Source organism: Scatophagus argus, chromosome 6 (genome assembly GCF_020382885.2).
Source record: "Scatophagus argus isolate fScaArg1 chromosome 6, fScaArg1.pri, whole genome shotgun sequence".
NCBI classification, from domain to species: Eukaryota; Metazoa; Chordata; class Actinopteri; family Scatophagidae; genus Scatophagus; species Scatophagus argus.
In genome coordinates this window covers 13,020,995-13,038,318 of record NC_058498.1, presented here as the reverse complement: position 1 = coordinate 13,038,318, position 17,324 = coordinate 13,020,995, and the positions used below count along the sequence as shown (strand labels likewise).

The window sequence follows — 17,324 nt, the reverse complement described above, 5'->3', positions numbered from 1 at the left end:
TTCCTTATTAGTGTTCAATTGGTGTTCATGCTCTTATTTTCCAGTGCTTGTCCATCGGTGTCCTTGACATTTTTGGCTTTGAGGACTTCGAAACCAACAGCTTTGAGCAGTTCTGCATCAACTATGCTAATGAGCAGCTACAGTATTATTTCAATCATCACATCTTCAATCTGGAACAGGTGAGTGCTCTTGTTTTGACCCCACCCACCAGTTTTTTTTTTACATGAAACACTATAACACACCATAATAACACACTATCGAATGCTTGGCTTCCCTTTGATTCAGAGTTTGAACTCTCTTTTCTGCTCTGTGTTTATGATAATGACTGCTTGAATGGTGACTCATCCAAACATTTCCTCATCTCTAAAGAGGGGAAAAGTTGCATGCTTGCTCTCAGTCTTCAGAGTTCTAGGTGGCGAATCAGAGTTAGATTTATTGGTAGAATTTCCAGTCATTTTGAGTCAGAAAACAGTATGCTGTTGCATATTTTAGCACACACAATAATTACATCTGCTCTAGATGGAGCAGGATTCTATTTTTTTATTTATTTTAAGAGTTTATTTATTTTTTACATTTCAGAAAACTAGTTAAAATGATCAAAAGTGAAATTGCATGACTTGTTTTCACCAACGAATTTATTTGTCGAAATTATCTGTCTTGCCTAATCATCCAGGAGGAGTACCAAGCAGAGGGAATCACCTGGCACAACATCGACTACACAGACAATGTGGGCTGTATCCATCTCATCAGTAAGAAACCCACTGGCCTGCTCTACCTGCTGGATGAGGAGAGCAAGTAAGAACAGTAGATTCATATGGTTTCATTCCTTTCTCATGGCTGCAAGTAGGGATGAAGTTTGTTTTAATTCAGTTGAAGCTGCCCATTGATCCCAATAGTTCTTCTCTCATTCTCCTTCTCTCTGTGCTATTATTCCAGCTTTCCCCACGCCACAGATGAAACATTATTAGCTAAATTCAAGCAGCAGCACCAGGGGAACAAATACTTTGTCCCCACGCCAGTCATGGAGCCTGCCTTCGTCATTCGACACTTTGCTGGAAAAGTCAAATATCAAATCAAGGTAAGGGTTACAGATGGAGAAAACATCAGGTAACATCAGCAAAGGGGATTGATTTTTATTCATTTACCCTTTATATAACATGATGGTGCAGTTTGTAATCTTCCTGATATACTGAACTCACCAGGACTTCCGGGAGAAGAACACAGACCACATGCGTCCAGACATCGTGGCATTGTTGCGGAGTAGTGACCGTGCGTATGTGCGGCAGCTCATTGGCATGGATCCAGTGGCCATGTTTCGGTGGGGCATCCTGCGTGCCACCATCAGAGGGCTTGCTGCTTTTAACGAAGCTGGCCGCTCCTGGGCTGCTAAAACTTCAGGTGCGATGTCACTGTGATGATGTCAGACCATCCCCGGTTGAAATAATCTTTAAAGATTTTGGGTTCAAGGCTTTATTTTTTGTAGTTCATAGCTTGCGGACACTGTCTTTCTCTTATGCTGATTCTAAGCAACATATTTTCTTGTTTCTTGTCTCCATCACTGACAATTATTATAATAAACAGTACTGATGGAACATAAAAATATAGTGATTTCACTATCAGTAGATGGATTTTATACAGTATTTGCTGTTACTTCACTTGTGCAGCTTATACCACAACTTCAGAGGACTGCAGTTTCTCTGCTCTGTAATTAGGCTTTCAGGTCAGCACATAAAGGAATATAGAGAAACGTGAGGCTTTAGGATTTTGACATTTTCCCGTGCAGTTCTCAATCCTCCAGACTATTTCTGTGCTCTCAGATGTAGCCTATTGACGTAGGAGCTTTTTTATGTGGATTAACAAGATTAAATAAAGTTTAGACAAAAACCATAACAACCAGAACTCCTGCAGTCATGTGACTCTTGCCAATCTTTCTTCTGCTTGAAAGCCCACTTATAATAAATGCATCGTCTCACATAATGCATATTAATTTTGTGTTTATGTTTTCTTTGTTTTAGGTGTTGTCCGTCCGATTTCCAGAACTCCTTTAGGAGAGCTTAAGCAGTCCAATGCCCCGATAGACAGAATGTACAAGTAAGTAATGTGCATAATAATATATAAACTATGAAACATGTCTCACTTTGATTTGTTTGGATGGGTTTTCTAACCGTCAGGTCTTTCTCCTGGAGGAGTCTGTTATAGCGGCTGTGGACGTGGAGGCAGACTGTCTGTCCTGTTTTCTTTGTGATGAATGACTTTTCCTTCATGAGACACTGACTGATTATTTTAGGATCAATATATAAAGTGTTCATGAAGCTGAAACCCTTTCTCCACTGCAACATATTTCCTGCTTCTTGTTGAAGGTGAAGGAAATGTTTAAAGTGCTTGGTGAACTGTGGACCTCCTCCATTTATCCTGTGGTGCTGGATGAGATGAGGAAGGACAATGTCAGACACCTAAACTCTTTTCAGCTGTGTTGCTGAAATATTTCTGAACTGAGTCCATAAACACTGACAAAAATATAGCTTTTGACGTCACCAAGGCAGATGAATCCTCCTTCACCTCATTTCAGTCACTCGTATCCTCTCCGCCTTTTGGTGACCCCAGTGTGTGCGGTTCTCTGCTCTCCCCTCCACAGACGAGCGTCTATGCTCGATTTCTACTTTGATCACTCAGAGGAACGCCCTCTAGAGGCCTTTGAAGACATCTTTGCTAGCTATGAGAGTAAGAAGTAAGTGAATTTGGTGGACAGGAGAAAGGAATGAAGACATGAGGCCAAGCAGGAAGGAAATGTGTTTTGTTATTTTTACAATTTGGTCTGTTTTCTGAGTCTGCTGCTATCAAAAAAGACATTTTTAGCTATTAAATATTCTCAAATGGGTTTCATCAAAGAAGGTCAGCCTCGTCAGATGACAGTACAACGTAATTGCTCTTCATCTTGCATACGCTCTACCCTCACTGTAATCCCCATCATTTACTGTAGTTGTGATCATTTCTCTCCTTCCTCATGTTTATTATTCCTGCTATAGAGCACAGGAGGGTATTTGCGCTGGCCCACTCTGATTAGCCACCCGGATTACTTACATCAACTGTAGAGCTCTTGGAAGCACAGATGTATGCATACACATACAGAGATCCCAAGTCAAATAGACAAAAATGATTAGGAGAGCTTTCTCAGGATGAAACCAAACCACGGAGAATACTTTTACATTGTTGGGCCCTTTGAATCTTGACCTTATACCTTCTGCTATCAGGTCAAACGTTACTGGGTTGTTCTTTGACAGACCGATACCTGAACTGAGTTGAACCCCCAGCACATTGTTACCATTATTAAATCATCCAGCCCACAGCAGATCTGTAAACACTGAGGTGTAGAGGTCAGATTCACTGTGACTCATTTCACTGTATATTTTGCCCATTCCTTCACTGCCTGACCTCTGTTTTCATGATCGGTCATGGTAAGTATAGAAAAGTATTGCATGGACTAGCTCTGGGATACAGAAAAATTCCCATATTAACCCAACCAGACCCCGTGTCCAGCGTAACACCCATCCAAATGAAAGGTCCATGAATTCAACAGCCTCACCCGTAACAACTTACAGCCACACAGCCAGTAACAAGCCCAGCATGGAAACAGACGGCCAACCACTCTGAACATCAGCTCAGCTCTGCATGTTAAATATCACGGTGGCAGAGATATTCGTGTGAATACAATGCTCTACGTGCCCCAGTCTCTTTGTGTGTGTATGTGCGTGTGTTTCTGGTGTTAAAAGGGATAGTGCAGCATGGTTGGGTGGTCTAGTGTGTCTTGTGGTTTTCATGTACATATGAACAGCAGTAGAATACTTTTTTGTGGCTTGTTCTTCATGGATGAGCAGCGCATGAAGTTCCTCTTGATATCAGACCCCCAGCCATTCTGTATTGTGTGTTATTGTCTTTGGGTGTGTTTTCTGCTAAGGTGGTGGAAACTGTGGTATTCTGTCACGACCTGCTTTACGTTTTTTTTCCTTTCCTTCCTTCTTTTGTTGTTTTTTTCCCCTCCCTTCTCCTGATCCCGTACTCCCCTTCTCCTTCCCTTTCCACACTGGGTGTTTGTGTATTCGGTGTTATTAGAGATATGCATGCAGAGATCATCAGCTCCATTAAGAACTTGCAGTTGGATGGTGAGGACCCTCGTAAGCTGCTGCAGTCCTGGGGTCGCCTCCGCTTCCCTCGACACGTCCTCCAGTGAGTCTGCAGACAGACCTGGCATCAGCTCTTCTCCAGATCAGTCCAGTCTCATTGGCTCAGACAGAACATGCTCAAGCCCCTTTTTTTTTTTCAAAAATAATATCAACTATCCCTAACTTGTTTTGAACAAGCATAGATATGTATATCCATCACATCTATAGCCATTTTTTTCAATGGATCATTAACATTTCAAGTTATCAGATCTAATAAAAATGTCAAACAGGCTCCTGTCTCATCAGCAGACACCCAGTATTACCTTCTTTTGTAGATAGTTTTCTTGAAGGTTAAAGCTGAAATGCCTTGAATATCTTTGCCGGCTGCCACATGTACATCATCCCAAGTCTGGGCAGACGCGTGAGGGCGTTTAAAGCAACTTGTGAAAATATGTGGCCTTGTAGCTTGTTTGAATTTATGCCGCTTTCTGCTGTCAGAGAGATCCTGAACATACTTTCCAGTCCCTTTTATCTTGTGGTTATAGCAAGAGAGCATGTCTGTCTGTTACGCTGAGTCTCTGCCGGGCTGACTGTTCAGAGCTACATCCCATCACCTGCAGCAAACTCCCTCCTTCTCCTCATCTCTGTCATCTTTGCCCTGTGACTGATTCATGTCTTGTCTCTGCTCATCATTCGTCCATCTTCCAGGTCAAAGCTTGATTTCTTCACTGACTGACAGCGCATGAAGAGGTCACCCGTCTATACTAACTCAGCTTCACACACTCCATCTACTAATTGTTCCATCCTCCTGCCACACACCATTAACACTTTATTCTCTCGAGCTCACCCTACATCTTCTCTCTCTGCAGAAAACAGAAGAGCACTAAGCAGAGGCAGGTCATCCCCAAGGTAATTCTAAGTAAAGACTCCAGGTTTATGAGTAGATGAAGAGAATATACCATTTAATCATAAAAACAGCTTGCTTGTATTAGTTGAGTGCTGGTAGGAGATTAACTTAAAGTATTACTGCTGTGCAGAATTTGCTGGATTCTCGGTCTCTGAAGTTCATTGTGAGCCTGACGCTGCACGATCGCACTACAAAGTCTCTGCTCCACCTGCACAAGAAGAAGAAGCCCCCCAGCATCAGTGCCCAGTTTCAGGTAACATCACCTACAATAGTTTGTATATTACATACACACCAAAAAAGATCCACACAACACACCCTCTGTCAGCAATCCTGAACATTCAGCAAGCCCTTTCCCTCTTTTTCTGCAGACCTCTCTGACCAAGCTCTTGGAGACTCTGAACAGAGCAGAGCCTTTCTTCATTCGCTGTATCCGTTCCAATGCTGAGAAGGTAAAATGTTATTTTTGTCATTTGTATTTTCTTTTCTTTAATATCTTCTCTTCAAATCCTTGGACTCTTAGTACTGAGGTTACTCAAACTTAAAATTGGTGAAAGGTGAAATCTTGAGTGTAAGTTGATGTAATGCAATTGTTTTTCATGTACCTCTATTAAACAAACCTCTTTGCTCTGGTGCAAAATGTAATTCCAGGAAAAAATTATACTCTTAAAATCAATATGATTCAGTCACTTTTCTGCTGCCCTAATCAATTAAATTTAATATTCTGAACTTAATTCTTAATTACTTTGCTGATGACCATTGTTTAATCAATAAGCAATTATGGAAATGTTCAGTATGTCTGAATGTGCTTCCTGTGTCCTGGTTTATGAGCAGAAGGAGATGTACCTGGATGAAGCCTTGGTGATTCAGCAGCTTAGATACACAGGAATGCTGGAAACTGTTCGCATCAGGAGGTCAGGCTACGGCGCCAAGTACACATTCCAGGTACTGTTAAGTTACTCCACTCAATCCCTGCTTAATTCTGCTGTTAAATACTGACGACCATTAGGTTTTGATCGTTTCCCTCTACCACGTAAGTCATCTGTATTTTTATATGCATTGTGTCTGCAGGAGTTCTTAGAGCAGTTCAGGGTTCTGCTGCCAAAGAACACCACTGCCTTTAAAGAGGACATCTCAGAGCTCCTTGAGAAGAAGATGGGTCTGGACTCCACCACGTACCAGATAGGCAAAACCAAGGTATACTAATATACTCGTCATTGCTCCTGGATTCTACTCTTTCACTACACCTTATAAACCCTGTTTCTTGTCTGCATTTTATCCTTTTTCCTTCTGTGCATGTAAATCCTGTGGTTTTCCCTTTGTTCAGGTGTTCTTGAAGGAGCTGGAGCGACAGCAGCTGCAGGACGCGCTGCACAAAGATGTAATGCGTAAGATCATCTTCCTTCAGCGCTGGTTCAGAGCTTGTCTGCAGAGGAGGGAGTTTCTGGACATGAGACAGGCAGCCATCTTGATTCAGGTAAACACAAACACAACAGTTTTTTTTGGAGCTTTCCTATCAGTGTATTAACTTTGTTTGTTATGTGCCTGTTTTAATTGTTAGAACATAATTTAAGCATAACACTCATATGTATCCTGTCCTGTTCTTTGTCCTCCTGTGTAGCGTTCATGGCGCAGGTACTGCAAAGAGGAGCAAAGGCGACGGGCCGCCACTCTGATCCAGGCCATATGGAGAGGGTACAGACAGAGATCAGAAAACCGCCTCAAAAGTCAGGGTGCTACCAAGATACAAGCCCTGGTCAGAGGACATTCAGCACGTAGAAGGTAATTACGCAGAGGAACTAAAAAGTCCTGTCAAGAACAAGTTCTGAAAACACTTTTATACGTTTTTGCGGGCTGCCATATTTATGGGTTGTGTATTTCAGGTGCCAGTCCTTGCGTGAGGAGAAAAGGAGAAAGGAGGAGGAGGAAAAAGAAGCTCGGAAGAGAGCAGAAGAAGAGGAAAGGAGGAGGACAGAAGAAGAAGCAGCACAGAGAAAAGCAGAAGAAGAGGAAGCACAGAGGAGAGCAGAGGAAGAAGAGGCAGCCAGAAAAATGCAGGAAGAAGAGGAAAGACTGGCGAGTGAGCCTCAAACAAGAGACGATCCAGATATAGAGCTTGTCACAGAGGAGATGCTGCATGACAACCTCCTTGTTCAGGAGACAGAGAAGGGGAAAGAAGAGGAGGAGGAACAGGCCAAGGATGAAGAGCTGGAGGGTGGGGAACTGGATTTGGAAACCAATGGTACGGTGGCTGAGGCTGGACCACAGCTGGATGAGAAAGAAGATGATGAGGATTTGGAGAACCAATCACTGGGAGAGTCAGATTTAAATCCTGTTCCTCCCTCTGACGCACTTGCACCCACATCTCAAGATGAAGGGTTGGATAAACAGGCACCTGGTGATACCTCCGTGCCTTCAAGTGCTGAACAAAAGAGAGCATCAACCTCAGCAATTAACAAGGGCCCATTATCCAGAAGCCAGGAGAAGAGAGAACAAAGGCGACGAAGAGGGCTTGAACACAACCAGAGAGAGACTGAACGGGCTTCATCCTCAGCCACCAGCAAAGATGAAACATCCTTGCCGATCAGCAAAAGCCCAGAGACCTCTAAGTTAAAAGAGCGGGCAGAGAGTAAGGAGCTGGACCAGTACACCTTTGTGGCCTGGAAAATGAAGGAAGACAAAGGAGGAAAGAAGGAGGCAAAAACTTCCCCTTCTGCCGGTCCTGTTCGTCCGTCTACGTTATCGCTGCAGCCTGCTGACCCTGTGCCTGAAAGAAATGGTTTGGGTGAGGGTGGTGGAGTAGTAAACCTGCATCGCCGTCCTGGTGCAATTAAGGAGAAGCCGGAGAAGTGGAAGGGGAGGAGGAGTGATGGAGAATTCTCTGAGGGCACCAGCCCTTCTCAACCTCATAACAGAGAGGAAAGGAGGAAAAAGCAACCACTGTACGTTCCTTTAACATCTTTTGACACAATATTTTTAAATATGAGAAGTGAGAAAAGATCTCCTCCAACATAATGTTTATGTGTTGTCAGTATTAAAACACTTGTGTCTTTTCATATATTAATTTCTATCTTATATTTTTTCATTTGCAGGAGTGACACTGCCTCCTCATCAATTGACAGTTTGTCTCCAGGCTCTGAGGGGGCTGGTGCTATTTCAGCCAAAGAGGTATTTTAAATGTCCATCTGTAGGCATAGTATTTGTTTTAGTTTTGAGTGTTTTGAATATAAACTTTTGACAGTTGGCATATACACTATGAAAATCACCTTAACTGACCAACAGTTTCTGTTCTGGTTATTCTGCATATCACCTAGAAATTGTTTTCTGTTCTGCAGATTTCCCCCTCAGAAGGCCATGGTGAGGGCTCAAAGGGAAGCTCCATCAGAAGAAAACACCAAGATGGTCACCAGGACTCTACACAGTCTGTCCCGTCCACACCAGACAGGTACTGGTCTGACAGGTACTGACAGGTGCCAGACACACACCAGACACACACCAGACAGGTACTGGTCTGGTGTGGACTGGTCAGTGGGACACAGAACAAAGCATGTTGGCTCATACATTTGTTTAAAAATGAGATGATGGGCAGATGATGGGTAGAGCACAGGGCAATGTTATCAGCAAGCCAAAGCTTCACTTGGCCATGCAATACATGGCCAATACAAAGAAAATGCAAACAGTCTGACGTCTGCTTGAGTCAGACTGTTCATGGGAAAGCTCTTGCGTTGTGTAATCAAACTATGCTCAGCTCCTTCTGTGGTGCTGCACATTCACAGCCGGAAATTCCTGATAACCGAGTTTCCCCTGAATGGATTTATATGCCAAAAATGAACACGTAATGGTCAGTCACTGGGCCAGAGTTTTATTAGAAGGAGGCATCTGTTGAAAATCTTTGTTTTTAATCTGTTCTTTGATATTTGATAAAACAGACTGTTTTAAGGTCTCTCAGTTTTGATGGTATTGTTAAGAATTGGACATGTTACTTATTTACTTTAAATGATCTGTTTTGCCTGTTGCCAAGGAACAACCAGGCAGATGATTAAGGACACAAGCAGGCCTGACTCTGCTCTAAAAATAACTTGGTTGTGAGATATGACATTGTGAATCCATGCTGAAAACTCTCTTCCGTGTGTCCAGCATGAACATCAGTCCACTGCACTGATTCATTTTGCAGTTGCACAACAGTTCTGCCTAATAAGGCTTTTCTATATTGTTTGTTTCTGTTTCCAGCAGGCCTGGTGGATTCTTTAGCAAGATTTTGAAAAAGCGGGGTAAGGAGGCCCAGACTCCAGATAACGGGGAGTTGACACTTGCTCAGGTTCTCAGTGAGAGGCCAGCAGGAGGGGAAGGTAAATAATACAAACATTGGACTGCTTGGTCGGTCCTTGTCAAATCTCAAAAAAAAAGTACAAGATTTGCTAGAGAAGGCAGTTGACCTTTATCCCTATAGTTGGGTTTTTTGAGTGCCACTCACCCAGAGCTAGTTAAAAATTACTTCAGCAAAAAAGATCAAAATAAAAAAAGATTTTGTGTTTATTTTGACATCAGATAAGTGCACTAGGACTGCTAGACTAGACTAGACTTCTATCGCACATCATGCAATGAGAAATGAAAGGAATACACAGGTGTATCATGACTGTTATTCTCAGGCCTGACTAAACCTGACGTTTGCTTTCTGAGAAAATAGTGACTCGTGCAGGATCAAGCCCAGTGCAAACAAAATGACTTTACTCTGGGCTTTGTTTCCGCCATGTGCTGTACATTCTGCTATAGAGGTTTGAATTCGGTTTGAGAAAGGAGGTAGACAGGTTGTCTAGATATTCATTTGTTAACCTTTTCTCTATACTTTAAGTATGAAAACATTGTTTCTGCCTTTCAGCCCCAGCGTCTGGGCATGCGTCACGGCCTGTTTCCCAGCCTCAGGGGGACCGTGCTGGTAAAGGTTTAGGCCGCAACCCCACCATCAAGATCAGTCGTGCCACACGGGTGTCTGAGCAGTGGAACGCCTCGCTGGATCGGGAAATCACCAACGCCAATGAGCTGCGGCACCTCGATGAGTTTCTGGGGAACCAGGTGAGTGAACAATGATCAGATGTTTACTTATTGTAGGAAAACCATTTTATCTTATTGACCCACAAAAATATTCTTGTTTCTGCTCCCATGTAGGTCAATGATTTCCGCTCTAGGGGGAAGTCGCTGTCAGCCACAGAGGCCATCTTTGTTACAGCCACAATGCAGTTCAGAGAGACTATCAAAGACATGTATTCTCTCCCAGTGAGTGTGTTTGCAGGCACATAACACACACATAGCACACACTGATCAAAGGTCTTCCTCACCACACTCTCCTCCTTCACATTTTCTCTCCTGTCCTCTGAACTTTACTAGAAACCCACCATTGGCTACAAAGGTCTGATGACGGGCTACAAGAACAAAGTGATTCACCTGGCAGGCGACACGCAGAAAGGAGAAGTGCCGCTTGTAGTCAACCTCTTCCAGTCAGTGCTGGACGGCTTCATCAGGGGAGAGATGAAGAAGGAGGAGGCTGAGCCCGCAAAGGTGGACCACAGAGATTCGTTATCATTCAGTCTGATAAATGCAGATATATGTTTTTTTTAAAAAAAAAAACAACTGTGCGTCCATGCTTATGTTCTCTGTGGTTTTTTTCAGCCTGCTAAAACTAGGAAGAAGAGAAGGAAAAAAGATAAAAGTGTAAGTACACAACTTAACATTTACCTATTTTTTTTCTCACCTTGTTTGAATCCATTTTAATTTTAAAAAATTATTAGTTAATATGGATCATGATCTCTAATGGAGTGTTGATATGTCTGTCTTGTCAGATGGAGAGCCCCCTGGATCATAATTTCATCAACTATCAGGTCAACATTATGCAGTCGTGTGACCAGTGTAGTTCTTACATCTGGGGCATGGAAAAGGCCTACATGTGCAGCTGTGAGTTAACACCCCAGCAAAACTGTTTTTCATCTCTTATGTTGTTATATAATATATATTTATTTGTGTTCACAGTCAGATGTTAAGAATAAATCTTAGAGCATAATGTGAAGAATTTATTTTTTGTACTAATTCATTATGTATTTTTTTTTTTTGTATCATTTTACAGATTGTAAAATGGTGTGCCACAAGAAATGCCTCTGCAAAATAGTCACTGACTGCTCCACCTTCTGTGCCAAAAAGGTAAGTATTTATTTTTTGAAATCACAGGCCTGGATAAATAGTGCTCATGATACATGAGGTTCTGAAGTGAGGCAGGGCTTTATATACAAAATAGAGAGTTGTTCTACTTTAAAGTTGCCTCTTTCCCACTAGACTCAATCGTATTGTTTTATAAGGTCTGAAACGTGGCACTTTGTGCATTTCTGTCTGTATTCTTCAGATAAATGACTGACTATTACAGTCTGGACTTGTAAAACTAATTTAAGCACCTCTGGAGAAACACTGCCAAAGCCTTGTGGGAGCTGTAGCTGTTGAATGATAACAAAATTAGCCTTATATATTGGTTAAAATTATAAGGGGTTTAAATTTTACAAGCCAGTACAGAAAGATCATACCTAACACAGAAAAATGTATTGAAAATGATGTCATATTGAAATATCAGAAAATAAACTTCGTGATGAAGAATATGTGTGAGTACCCGGGTGTTGTAGATGGATTGTGGAGAGCGGACTGGAGGAGTAGACTTCTTACTGCCATCTGCTGTCTGTCTGAATCCACAGAGTGATGAGGAGTTTAATGGTCAGCACTTTGGCGTGCGAGTGTGTCACCTGGTCAACGATAAGAACCCCGTACCCATGGTGTTGGAGATGATGCTGGAGCATGTGGAGATGCACGGCCTCTACACCGAGGGCATCTACCGCAAGTCTGGCTCTGCCAACCGCATGAAAGAGTTGCACCAGCGGCTGGAGACCGGTTAGGCCCCTTTCTGTTTGATATTTAAATAACCAACGGATGAATGTGCTTTTTAACACAAAACTATGTCATGACTCTTTGCTTTATGTTCTTTCTTTTCTTTCAATGTGTTTAGATCCCCACATTGTCTGCCTTGAAGACTATCCCATCCACACAGTGACGGGCCTGGTGAAACAGTGGCTGAGGGAGCTACCAGATCCACTCATGACATTCGCACATTACAATGATTTCCTGCATGCAGTAGGTGAGGTTTACATTTCCCACCGGGCAGCATTTTACAGTGACAATCTGTGTGCTGGTTTTTTCCCTGTGTTTCCCAAGTATCAGCTGCTGGTTTGAAGACTGTTTAAGTTGATGAGGATGAATTTAATTAAATAGAGGCATTTTCAAGCACATAATGGACTGTTGGTGTTCATGGCTCATTTACGGGTTTTTTTTTTTGTTAATTGGTAGAACTGCCAGAGAAGCAGGAGCAGCTTCATGCTATATACAAAGTGCTGGAAGAGCTTCCCACAGCAAACTTCAACACATTGGAGAGACTCATCTTCCATCTTGTCAGGTAGGAGTGTGGTCTTCTTTGGTAGCTATTTTTTTCACTTGACTTGTATCATATTTTCATTTTTTGTGTGAATATCGTGGTCAGAAGAATTCATGATAACATTAATACCACAATATCTACAGAAAATATGTCAAATTCATGTATAGCTTTATTTGTGTGTTTGTTTTGTTTTGTTTTTGTTTTTGCAAGAGAGAGTCTGGGACCATAACTTTACAAAAGTGTATACCAAGAACAATTACACTTGCGAAAAGTCAACCAAGCCAATAAACAAAACATCCACAAGGCCTAACATCTGCGCTGGGATAATTTACACAATATTATCATCTGTGTATTATTAACAAGATATCAGTATTTTTTTTTTAATATCATGGTTGTCGTAACAGCAGTTTTACAAACGTGTATATTCAGCAGGCAAATTGCTACTTTATTATGTGTACGTGTGACTTAACGACAAGCTTATATCCGATAAATTCTCTTGCAGGGTGTGCAAAGTGGAGGCTCACAACCGCATGTCTCCTAACTCGTTGGCTATAGTTTTCGCCCCGTGTATCCTGCGATGCCCAGACAGCGCCGACCCGCTGCTCAGCATGAAGGATGTTGCCAAGACAACCACGTAAGGCTGTCATAAAAGCCAACACATCAAAATCTGCTTTTTGCTTCTTCCATAGTATAAATGAATCCTTTGCTCTCTAGTGCATTGTTTATATCACATTTATAACATGCATTGAAGCTGTAAACTTGCCCACATCCTGTTTGATGATGTCTTGTTCCCTCCCTCTCTACAGGTGCGTGGAGATGCTCATCACTGAACAGATCAGACGCTATAATGAGAAGATGGAGGAGATCGAGCAGCTGGAGTACGCGGAGGCTCTGGCTGTCAACCAGCTCAAACTCAAGAGGCAGAACACGGTGAGAAACTAAACGTCGCCCGTCTCTCCTTCACTTCTGGTAGATTTAGTGTGATCGCAATACAGGTTGCAGGTTGTTGCTCAGCCTCACACCTGGAGATGTAAAGGAGAGGAGTGCTAACTTTTATAAAGTCATTTATCAGTAATGTCTTATATCGCACACTTTACATATCACACACATAAAGCTTTACGACTTCGTAACGTTTATTTCAGCATCATGCAGTAGTCCCAGTGTCAGATACTGTTGTTGTTAGGCTACATGGGTAACGTGGCCGATGTTCCTTGTCTTTCTGTAGCACTACTGGCATTTACCTCTCAGGTTCTCAGCTCCTTACAAAGGAGTGGTGGTATGTATCACTGAGTTCTCCTAGTACAGTATATGCAGTAGTTGTAGTGTGTAGTGGGTGCCATGTAGAAGTACCTGTGCATGGCATGTTAGATGTGGGTGACACTCTGGCTATTTTTTTTTTTTTTTTCCATCCTTCTTCCCTTTTACTCCTCCATACTAACTGGTAGTAGTTTGCATGTTGCTGTTTCCTTTCATCTTGTTCTCTTCATGAAACAAGATGGTCCTGGGTTGGTGTTGTAATAATACTTATGTTGTCCTGCTGGAAGGCATTGAAAACGATAGTTTGACTTGCAAAACTTGATGGTTATCCTGCATTTTTTCTGTGTGCCATTCCAATGTCTTCCTTTTCACAAAGCTGTGAAGGCCTGTCTTATTGTAATATTTGTTGCTGAGATGTTGGATGGTTATGGATTGTAGTTATGTATCAGCCCCTTACACCAGTACTGTCTTGAAAATGTGGATTTTAATACGTCGACTGCCTTCTTTTGCATCACGGCATATATTTTTTTTAATACGCCAGTTAAAAACTAACTTTATTTCACAGACGTGCGGATGCATGACTCATCCAGCCTTTTCTCTTTTCCTCACTAACAACATCAGTTTGAAGTTTCAGATTTGGGTCAAAGCTGTTCATATTTTTAAACTATTTATGTTTATTGTGTAATTATTATATGAATAATTCATTTTGTATAATAATTGCATAATAGACACTGTCAGTTGTAGTTGGCTGAGGAGTCAGTGTGTGTTGCTCTGTCTTCCACAGATGCACGAGAAGGTGAGTTCTGATCTAAGCGCGGTCCCTGAGAACGAGCCTCTGGACTCAGACGCAGAGGCTGAGAAGAATTTGGTGGAACGCATCAAGTCCATCAAACAGGAGAAGTAAGGATGCTTTCTGTATTATGTCTCCATTCACCACAGTGTAGCGTCCTTCTGCCGTCACAGTTCTCTGATGTCCTTGTCTTGTGTTTCTCCGTAGAGAGGATCTGGCCTGCCGACTGCCAGAGATGGAGCAGCCTGGTTCAGACCAGGAGAACTTGGACTCCGAGGCCTCGCTGAGCTCCGAGAGTCTTTTAGACGAACAGCAGCGCTCTTCTGTACACAGTTCAGAGCCTGAAGGTCAGTATTAAGGTACAGTGTGACTTTTCCTTCCTTCTGTTTCTCTCACTCACCTGTGGGTTTCTGACCAGACCACGGGGCCGCTGGGTTGGGCCCTTCCTGTCTTTTGTGGTGCAGGTCTGGACCAGTGATGGTGATGGGCGGTGACGTCTGCTCTGTTACAAAGCAGGTTGGAGGAACAGCAACCGTGTTTGTGTGTTTGTGTCTGTGTGTGATTGTGTGCACACGTCTGAACACCCATGTATGCATGTAAATGCATGTATGGCACAGAAGCATGCTCAAACTTTATCCAAATTAATTCACTGAACATTTGGCCCCAACATGTCCAATCTGCCTAGTTTTTCCTCACTGAATGTGCATTTGGTAGATAACATGGTTGCATGATCTTCCATTGGTCTTCACCCTCTCTGGATTGTTGATTATTATGAATTTAACTAGCAGCTTTAAGTAAAACCTGTTTTTCTTTCTCACCTTTTCTTTATTTCTCCCTCTCTTCCAGGACGAGGTGGTGCCCACCTGAGGAGATTCAAGCCAGTTTGTCCACCCAAACCGGCAGACCTGGCCCAGAGACCTAAAGTCCCCGGTGGACGCATCTCTCAGCCAAGCCTCACCCCTTCTAGCTCCACCTCCTCTTTGTTCAGCTGCGCTTCTTCAATCTCTGAATCCTTCAACGCCTCCTTCAGGCATCCGCTACAACGCCGCAACCCTGTCATCCCGGATACAGTTAAACTCCCCCCGGGCATCCTCCCTCAGTCTGCAGCCTCCAGTCCGACTCACACCCCTCCTGGAAATCGACCCTTAAAGTGCTTCAGGAGGAGAGAGCATCCGGGCCGCCGCAAAGACAGCACCCAGTCCCTCTACATTGACAGCCCAGAGTGTGACCTGTTGCTGCATTTTTCCTCCTGCCCTCCCTCCGCTTCCTGCTCCTCCACGTCTATCTCCGTGGTAGCACCCTCTTCTCAGCATCAGCACCGTGACACGCAGGCCTCAAAGGACCAGAGACGTTTTTCTGACCCAGACATACCTTTTATGGACGATGATGTCTGATGAAGGACAAACAGAAAAGATAGTGAAAAGGATTATGGGCTACAGCCTCCGAGCAGACAAAAGGAAATGATTGTAAATCAGTTGCCACGGATGACAATGATGGCTTGTGGAGAGCCACAAGAGGACAACATCACAGTATAGGAACATCACCTGTACATGTGAATGAAAATGAGTGATGATTTGAAAAGGAATGGCACAAAATGGAGGTGGTTGCTGTTGTCTGTGTCATCCAAAATGAAAATATGTCTAAAGATGTGTTGGCCTCAGTGACTGTAAAAATAAGCAGACGTAATGTTGCCAAGCACCTTTTCTACCATATTAATATATATAGTGGTTACTGTTGACGACTCCAGTCAGAACAGAGGCGGGTTTTCCTGTAGCCTCACATGATGGACCAGCAGTTTTGTTTTCTTTCTCCAGTTTTGTTTTTTAACACATTTGTGCTAATTCAAGAAAACATTGCAGGTTCCAGTCGCACTTTTCATTTCGTAGTTCTCCCAATGGGCAAAATGTGCTCACTGAAATGTTCACTAGTGCCTTGGTTATGTACAGAAAGTTGACAACATTCATTTCTCATGTTATGTTCTGGACAGAGCAGCGATAGCGAGTTTTATGTGGGATAAAGTGAGACTACCTTTGTCCTAGACTTTTGTGCTGATTGTACTGAATGGACACAGGACATTTTGAGACAAGGACACAACAGTAAACATGCACAAATTTACTGTCTTACAGGTGCCTTGTCACAACAGTCGCAGTTGACAGCAGTGTCTTTCAACCTTTACCCTCCACCTGCTGCACAGCAAACCCCAGATAGAACATTTCCTCACATAGCAAAGGGAAATGGGAGCAGCACACGCCACTTTTTTCCTTCAATACAATAAACACACAAACCCAACCATGCCACAATGTCTTTAAAGCTCCAAGTCCCCCCCACCGCCTTACCCTTATCTAAAAAAATAAACTTGGCTTCACTCAGCTGCACCGTACCTGCCATTCAAAGTTAACATAATGAGCAGGTTCTGCTGAAGCACAGCTTTGGTCAGCTTTGTATGAAATGTAATACTAATGTTCCTCTTTGACTGCTGTTGAATGATGTCTGTTAGGTTGGCTGGAGTATGAGGACAATGTTCTGATGTGTAATGTGTAACTAGAGAGTGTATAGTTGGGACTGAATGATGTGAACTGTAATGGCTATTAGTATTAACGTGACAATACAGAAGGTGATGCTTGTAATGTCTGCTGCTGTGTGTTTCGATCAGGTACAGCCAAAAAGTTTTACTGCGTTAGATAACAACTTTTGAGACAGTCAATGATGAAGAGAAGGTCCAATATTCCAATAAGTCCAATATTTTAATGA

The 17,324-nt window shown here is 42.8% G+C and overlaps 1 protein-coding gene across 11 annotated transcripts in view; it reads left to right on the top strand.

Annotated features, from left to right (window-relative positions):
- Positions 1–17,200, top strand: part of LOC124060087 (unconventional myosin-IXb) — a 54,990-nt gene extending 37,790 nt beyond the window's left edge. For 2 of the 11 annotated variants that reach the window (XM_046390590.1, XM_046390596.1), the window contains 33 exons: positions 45–179; positions 674–795; positions 937–1,078; positions 1,203–1,398; positions 2,016–2,091; positions 2,636–2,728; positions 4,111–4,224; positions 5,030–5,069; positions 5,198–5,320; positions 5,436–5,516; positions 5,899–6,009; positions 6,136–6,261; positions 6,392–6,541; positions 6,686–6,846; positions 6,948–8,006; positions 8,157–8,232; positions 8,400–8,509; positions 9,295–9,413; positions 9,944–10,137; positions 10,231–10,338; positions 10,450–10,620; positions 10,732–10,773; positions 10,902–11,013; positions 11,183–11,256; positions 11,796–11,988; positions 12,104–12,232; positions 12,442–12,547; positions 13,029–13,160; positions 13,333–13,456; positions 13,752–13,802; positions 14,568–14,683; positions 14,781–14,920; positions 15,420–17,200. In XM_046390590.1, the coding sequence (XP_046246546.1) occupies positions 45–179; positions 674–795; positions 937–1,078; positions 1,203–1,398; positions 2,016–2,091; positions 2,636–2,728; positions 4,111–4,224; positions 5,030–5,069; positions 5,198–5,320; positions 5,436–5,516; positions 5,899–6,009; positions 6,136–6,261; positions 6,392–6,541; positions 6,686–6,846; positions 6,948–8,006; positions 8,157–8,232; positions 8,400–8,509; positions 9,295–9,413; positions 9,944–10,137; positions 10,231–10,338; positions 10,450–10,620; positions 10,732–10,773; positions 10,902–11,013; positions 11,183–11,256; positions 11,796–11,988; positions 12,104–12,232; positions 12,442–12,547; positions 13,029–13,160; positions 13,333–13,456; positions 13,752–13,802; positions 14,568–14,683; positions 14,781–14,920; positions 15,420–15,967 (5,274 nt within the window). In that variant the 3' untranslated portion in view covers positions 15,968–17,200. Of the gene's footprint in view, positions 1–44; positions 180–673; positions 796–936; positions 1,079–1,202; positions 1,399–2,015; positions 2,092–2,635; positions 2,729–4,110; positions 4,225–5,029; positions 5,070–5,197; positions 5,321–5,435; positions 5,517–5,898; positions 6,010–6,135; positions 6,262–6,391; positions 6,542–6,685; positions 6,847–6,947; positions 8,007–8,156; positions 8,233–8,399; positions 8,510–9,294; positions 9,414–9,943; positions 10,138–10,230; positions 10,339–10,449; positions 10,621–10,731; positions 10,774–10,901; positions 11,014–11,182; positions 11,257–11,795; positions 11,989–12,103; positions 12,233–12,441; positions 12,548–13,028; positions 13,161–13,332; positions 13,457–13,751; positions 13,803–14,567; positions 14,684–14,780; positions 14,933–15,037; positions 15,090–15,419 lie in introns of all 11 variants that reach the window. The other 9 variants (XM_046390597.1, XM_046390591.1, XM_046390598.1 and 6 more) reach the window with 9 other exon arrangements.
- Positions 17,201–17,324: the final 124 nt, after the last annotated feature.